The 8,011-nt window shown below is 31.6% G+C and overlaps 1 protein-coding gene across 2 annotated transcripts in view; it reads left to right on the top strand.

The window, feature by feature from the left end:
- LOC108690748 (dual specificity protein phosphatase 10-like) overlaps positions 1–8,011 on the top strand; it is a 38,272-nt gene that overhangs the window by 2,441 nt on the left and 27,820 nt on the right. The window contains exon 1 of one of the 2 annotated variants that reach the window (XM_018198192.1): positions 6,520–7,159. The exons of the other annotated variant lie outside the window; for it this stretch is intronic. Within the exon in view, the coding sequence (XP_018053681.1) occupies positions 7,153–7,159 (7 nt within the window). The 5' untranslated portion in view covers positions 6,520–7,152. Of the gene's footprint in view, positions 1–6,519; positions 7,160–8,011 lie in introns of those variants that run through there. 2 annotated transcript variants of the gene reach the window in all.

Genomic DNA, 8,011 nt, shown 5'->3' with positions numbered 1-8,011 from the left:
AGTAGCCGCCGATCGCCGCAATAGCTTAGGATAATTCCGATATATACGCCGCATCTAAAAACTTAATTTATTAAGTATTATTTATTATTTTTAAGATAAATGAATTATATTAATAAAAATTTTGTACTATCTATTACTATGAAAAAAATATTAGAAATCCGAAATACTTATTTTTCGTTAAAGAAAAACTTTTTGAAATCCCTGCATTTTTGCCGTATATTCCAGGAGTGAGATATATGACTACTACTAGGGAGAGGAGGATATATACTCATGAAAAAATTTACAAATAATGCTTATAAATAAGACGTAAAATGACACAATAACTTGTAAAATATGTTTGCAAAGTTTTATTAAGGAATAAGAATGATATGTATATGAAGTAAAATAGATAATAATTATATTCTTCCTACATATATTACAAGTGTTATTGAGGTACATATTTCATATAATGTGTTTATTGCATTTAATGCACTGAATCCAATCTATATACTTTGGACAATCTATACAGTACTTTATATACTTTGGGCATAAATCGTCTGCTAAAAATATCTTTAACAGATAGGATATGCAAGATAACAAGTTAAACAAAGAATATATGAGCAAAGCATTTGTATTTTGCAATTACAACATACTTTATTGTTTCTCTACACTTATGTACCACGAAACCATTAAGTCTTTTACGCTCCTTTTTTTATGTGGACTATAATTATTTTATGTAGATTATAATTTATGATTATAATTTATGACGTTATTTATTACAAATATCGATTCAACTCACAATAATTTCATTGACAGTAAGAAACTGAAATTATAACACAATACTAATATAACATAAAGGCGTGTAACAGAGAGAGTAATTGCGGGAAAATTATCCCCTCCTTCTATTTTTTTCTAACTTCTAACTGACGTAAATCACACGGCGTATTTGCCTATAATAGTTTATAACTCTTGATTTTTTAATTTGACAAAATATCCAATTTCTAAGAATTTTATATGTTAACTATTTTCTAAATTTTTAAATTTTCAAATGCTAGTATCCTTATGTTCTTCGGATCCTGAATCTTTAAATATTTGATTGCGTTTTAATTCATTTGATTGTGAATTTTTATGTGATCCTTAAAATTTTGCTGACGTGCATTGTAAAGTACTTATATTTTTAGATCCTTATATTTTTCCATTTTTTAGTTTTATTAAAAGCTTAAAATATTTTAATTGAATACTAATTTTTTCAAAATATGAAAGATCGAAATATTATAATATTTAATATTAATTTCGTAAAGTAGATATTAGTAATTAAAAATATTAAGTTTCATATTTTGATTAAAAAATTGTAAATATCATTCAAAGAAATAATTGCATTTTAGCGAGATAAATCAGTTCTTACTATTATATTGAATCATGATTTTCCTTGAAGAATGACTTGCATTTTTACAAAAAAAAATTGATAACATTTTTAAAGAGCGTATCATAAGAAAATATTAAATCACCAAATATAAAATTTAATAAAAATTTTACTTAATCCTTTTATCAAAATTTCTCGACATTATCATTTTTTTTAGCGGAAAAAAATTATAAACTTTTTTTGAATTATTTAAAATTTTGTCGAATTTTCATGAAAAAAGCGCATTGCCTGAACATTATTATGTAAATACATATGTCTGAATAACTAGATATATTATGCGCATATATGCATACATAAATAACATTTGTTTTCTTAGGAGCGTTTTGTAATTATCTCAGTCTGTCGATTACAGTAACACATCAATTGAAGCAGACAGAGCAACAATTAATTAGGTATATGAAAGTAAATTAAATTAAATCATTTAACGAAAGATCGAGAAAAGGACATTCTCGAAAATCGCATATTACTTCGATGTTATCAGACTATCGATAATTGCGTGACAGATCATATTGCGCGTATATTATCTTATATATCGTACTTGAACGAATCGTATTTTATCAGGCTGATTTCGTGACGTTTACCGATATAGTACAAAGGCGCCTTATCAACAGCAGCAGCGGGTGTTACGTGTTACTATAAAGCTGCCGTATCCGAGCTCGTGTAAATCGCCATTATTCTCGGCAAACAATAAACTCTCGAGGCGATACGCACTCAAGACTCGAAAAAAGTCAAGAAATCAGAGTATTTAATTTTTACGTTTGCTGGCATAATCATTATCTAAATAAACAATCAACACAATTGAAACAATTAGCTTTTCTCTCGAGAGCTAATGAGAGCATCGCATCTCGACGGAGAAGGCTTATGAGAACGTCAAAAAAACTATTTAAAAAATGAAAGAAAACTCAGAAAGTTATACTTTTATCAAAAAAAAAAAACGTAAAAGTTATACAACATATATCTGGAAATTGTTTTATCTTTTTTTTAGTTTTACGTCATAAAGAATATAATGTGTTGATTTAATGATAAGATTTGTAGAACACGCTTCAAGTCTGTTTTATCTGACTACAATAGTTTCATTGAGGAAAAACCAACTGTTCCATGGCTATTTTTTTCATTTTTAATAATAAGACTCGAGATAACTGATATGACTGTCGGAGCAATTCCTAATTAACGTTATTCATCATTGAATATCATTGCTTTTTTTAAAATCATAATAAGTCTTCGAATTTCGAAGAGGCAAAATATTCGGTCTTCATATCAGTGTCTTTATATCTTTGAAAGTCTTTCTTGTCTATAGATCTTTGGATCTACGCGAATGTTATTTTCGAGAGAACATTTACAGTTACCAAACTGTTTACGTGCTTGTCGTCAATGTCATCTCGCTCTCGTCTAAGAATTCGTAAAAAGATTAACGAGTAAGATATGTGCCAAAATTTCAGCACTACAGTTAAGCTAGTTACATTTTTATAGTTATAATTAAAGATTTATGTTCACTCAGCATGTCAGCGGAAGCGCGTAGCAAACACAATCGTTCAGATATAAAGAGAAATAAGAGAAAGAGCAGAATCACACGCCCTGCGGCATCGGTGAGTGCATCGATCGATCAAGGCAGTTGTACAAGTGATAAACTGGAATCTTCCGCATACGAGGACACCGTGTGTGCGAGTACATATGTTTATCACTCGACCCGACTGATGCCCGTGTGTATGATGTCAGACTCTATCTTTGGTGGACGGAGTAGATGAATATACGCACGAACACAAGCTACGTGCTTGTGTACGCGGAACTTTCCGGGGAGGGTTGGATCCTTAAATTTCTAGATTTTCTTGCGTTTCCTAGATTCTTGAGTCATTAAATTTTCAAATTTTTGAATTTCCCGATCTCTATTTCACCGAATTTTCGACGTTTCAAACTCTATGATCGTTAAATCTTGTATTTTCAAAAAGAAATTTTTTTTATAAGTCTTTGGAGTCTTATAAATTATCTATATTATATGTTCTGAGAATTATCATTTTGGACATTCATGTAATTTTTCATTTTGAATCCTTTAAAGCTATCTTACTCAAAATGATACGAAACATCATATTTTTATATTTTTAGAAATTTAAATTACAACACTGTTGTAAATCTTCTAGATGATTTTGTGAATTTTTTAATTGTAACATGACGTCAAATGAATTGTTATGAGAAGAAAGAACATAAATAACGAGATATGAATTTGCGTCAGAAATTAATCGAAGTGATTTCATCGTTTATTTAAGAATATTTTTTTTTTTTTTTTTTTTTTTTTTAGTTGAGAGAAAGAGAGAGGAAGGAAGAGAGAGCATTGCATAGACGTCGTGGAATAGGCGATTAAATTTTCAGAAACAGTTATCATGCGAGTACGAAAGCGTCAATGCCATCATAACGTTAGCAATCTTATCTCTCTTGGTCAGATTAAGGGGAACCTCTAAGAGAGCACACCGATTAATTACATTAAACAGACATCCGACGCTCCATTTTCTCATTAGAAAAGATTGAGCGCACGCACACGTTTAAGTGAAGCTACTGAGATTCAGAAAAAAAGTTAAATAGCTATTAGATAAATGAAATTTGTCGCGAATTTACCTGAGAAAACAACATACGCATGTGTTAATTATTTTGAGCTTTTTATCAGCTTGCTCATACACAACATAAGAAAAAGTTGTCTCGTTTGTATGACAAAATTATCGCGTACCAAAATAAAGCGGTTGATTAACGTCAACAAGTGCTATGCAATGTTGATTATCCGAAGTACATAATTGACGAATAATTGATCCACATTTATCGAGCGAAACCGAGAAACTATATACGGTAAAGTAAGCTACTTCTTTACACTATTCGTAATTATTCATATATCAGTCCTATAATACTTTTAGATCGTTTCCGTATTTAAACAGTTTTTTTTATCTTTCTAGTTTACTTTGACATTTTCTATGGTTACTTTTTTTATCGAAGAGCACGAAATTGACATTGATCATCTTTGTACTAATTTTGACTCGTAACTAATTAAAAGAAACTTGAAAATGTTCTGTGGGTGATTTTTTTAAATGTTTAATTTGACATATGTGACATATATAATAGATGAAAAAAAATTATATCAAGAAATATTTGAAATAGTCAAATTTTTATTGCATCCTGAAATTCTCCGCGAAGTTCGAAATAAAGATTTATTTTGAATTTGTAGTATTTATTATATTTCTCTCTAAATTTAATTGATTTTTAAATTTAAAATCTTTTCTTGACGACATCACTGTAGATTATATCACTTATTTGCGCAAGCAATAATTTGCCTGTGCACCAATTGTCATTGAGCAAACACAATGCACAATATAAATTCTGATACGAAATTACCTGAGAAGAAATTCTCTTTAATCACGTCTGCTTGAATAACTTTTCCGTCTCTCCTTGTACGGCTTTAAAATCTCTCAACTTTCTTATTTATAATTGTACGTTATTTAGAGAAAATCAAAAGGAAAATGAAAAGGACTGTGCATTTTTTTTTAGTTGAATATCAAAAAATTGGTAAAAAAAAGAGTCGCGAAAAATCGTCAGAAATAGAGAAATGGTGATGCGATAAAGAACCCTGTGAGACTATTCGATATTAATATTCAAGATAATGATTAATATTATCGATCAATGGAAGCCCCTTTATACGCTTCATTGCTATAGTTCTCACGCGCGATCTTAGTGATACTATTAATATTCGAAATACCGAGACTGACATCGATCGAGCGTGCGCCAGCAACTCTTTTCTCGGTACGGCAGTGTCGCTGTGGCGTAATGTATATCTCGAGACACCGGTCGTGAACGTATATACAAGTGTATACAATACGTGCGTGTATGCACACACGTAAAGCGCGTGTGCTGCGCCGTCGACGGATGAGTCATCGCGCGCGCGTTGCGCGTTGCACGCACGATGGCGCAGAACTTCCTTTTTTTTTTTTTTTTTTTCGTTATTGCCGATAGTCAATATTGCATATGAGTGCATATTATATGAGTCGGAAGAATCTGGATTGAGCAGTTCTAAGATACGAGGAAACTTTTACTTTATGGAATACGTAGCGCGTTTTGCGAGAAGCTTGAAACTCGAAAATTTGTGAGGATTCTACATTTACAGGATGTAAGAATGTTACTGATACGACAATCTAAGTCAGTGTGAAATATATTAAAATATGTAAAGGTCATATTGAAAATTAACGATGAAATTAAAATACAAATTAAATTTAAATACAAATGAAATATATATAAAATAAAATCATTGCTGATAGATTTGATAAAAAATCAGTTTTAAATTTAAAATTTATACGAAGGTATTTTTACAATAAGAATTAAATTTGAAATTAAAGGCGAAATAAAAACATGATTTAAATTGTGAAAACTTCAATTAAAATCAAATCTTTTACGAGTGCTTTATTTGAACATAAATAATAATTGATTATAATACATTTAATAATACATTTTTTAAATAATTTAAACAATTTTAAGATACTCAATCAGAATTTTATTTACTGTGGATTTAAGTGAAGGAATTGATTGAAGATTTATATAAAAACTTTACAAATGTGATTTTTAGTTCTCATGGATATACGAAGAAATATCAACTTACAATGGCAAAATTTTGTGGAAACTAATAGGTATTTTCCATCAAAAGTTTTTAAAAAAGTTTCTTCCCTAAAGGAAATTAGACAGTGCCATTGCTCACACTTTCAATATGGAATAGAATAAGAAAACAAGTATAAATGACGAATATTAGTTTGGAAACATTTTTTGAAGTCTGTTATTTTTAATATTTTATTAATAGAATGTTATGAATTTCTGTAACAGTGATACTTCTTTGAATTTTACATAAATAATTTTTCTTGTTGGACAAAAATGGAATTTTTTGCGAGCTTTCTTCTCGCGGAAATCTCGAAACAGACGCGGTGTCTCTATAATACAGTCAACGAAAGTAATACCGATAAGATTGTATTTTACATTACTTTCTTATGAAATATCGTAACATTGTAATTTGTAATATTGTTTTTTTTTCTTCGAGAAAAAAAAACTAACGTTTTAAAGGTTAAAACACGTATTGCGATGTGCGTTAGATTTGGTACGAGGGGTTAAATTACGCTCCTGCGCAGAGCTCCGGCGGTGACCCCCGTCCTCCGTCGCGCCGGCAGCGTTCTCCACTCTCCTCGAATGTTCTCCGCTCTCCTCGTCGCTGGCGAACTCGTCGTCGTCGTCGTCGTCGTCGTCGTTGCCGTCGTCGCCGCGTTTTAGCGGTGAGCCAGGCTTCTCCTCCTCAGTCTTCACTCGCCGGCCGTGTTGGCAGGGGATCCCGCATTGATCGCGCTCCCGCTGCTGTAGATCTCCCGTGTATCGGTACACCTCGCGCATTCGCCGTTCCCGTAGGGAACATGTTGGCCCGACGTGAGCATCGCGGGGCCCCCCGGGTCCGCGCGATCGCGCTCTCTTGAGACCCATGACGTCAGCCCGACAGTGTCTGTCTCACCACATTTCACCCTTCCTTATCCTCCCTCTTCACTCCCGGTTCCTTAATCCTCGATAAGATCGCACACTCGCGGATGGTATCGTGTCGGGAGTGCGTAACCGGGGGCTGTTCTTTCGAATGTAATATTACACGGGTCTCTTCCGTTCTCGAACCAAGAACTAGGACGCTTGGAGCACTGTCGCTGGATTTCTAACCGGAATCATCGGACCGGACTTCTCGGTTTCTGGATATGTAGATGCAAGGTGTGTAATCATGATTCTTCGAATTTTTCAGTCACCTAGATGACGCAGGTTTTCAATTGGGATGCATGTATTTCTTGCATTTTGATTTCCTGAATTTGTATATTGAAGTTCTGCAATTGAAATGTGTTTGTATCTTTTGTATTTATAATGCCTTGGATGCGTAAGTCGGGAATTAAAACACTTGGGATGCCTTGAGCTTTAGATTGTTCTATTTCTACGTAGGCGTTTAATTGAGCTGTATCTTTGAATACTTCCCATGAGTTTCTATAAATATTGCTCGTGTATAACATAAATGCTTTTTTAATATGAAACTTTAAAAGCGGGAAATTGGCTTTTTTCGATTCTTAAACTTTTAGATCTTTGGATCTTGAATTTTTTGTAGGACTTTTTTAAATTTTTTATATTTGATTCCGATGCGTGTTTATGAACATATTTAAATACTTTCGAATTTTTAGATACTTTCAAAAGACAATTCTGTTCTATACAAATTGTTAAAAAATTTCTATTTCTTTTTGTAAATTTAACTGTAATCGTTATCTGTGCTATTTGAATTTTGCTGCTTCTATAGTCTTTTGGTATCTAATTAAAATAAGTTATTTTAAATGCTAGAAAATTCTAGATAATATAAAATTACATTTCATGTTAGGCATAAAATATGTAACTAGAATAATTGTATTTTTAATTGTTTGCAAATGAATCGAAAGTTTTAATTATAATAATTGTGTTAGTATTAATTATTGTATTAATTGCTACCGAATGTAGATCAGGAATATAATAGTGATATAAATGAGAAATCTAATCGACATGCTTGTGGTCCACTATTTTTTAAATTAAAATATAAATTAAAATTAA

Source organism: Atta colombica, unplaced genomic scaffold, assembly GCF_001594045.1.
Source record: "Atta colombica isolate Treedump-2 unplaced genomic scaffold, Acol1.0 scaffold35, whole genome shotgun sequence".
Taxonomy (NCBI): Eukaryota; Metazoa; Arthropoda; class Insecta; order Hymenoptera; family Formicidae; genus Atta; species Atta colombica.
The sequence above is the reverse complement of the archived record's forward strand: the minus strand, read 5'-3'. Positions and strand labels throughout refer to the sequence as shown.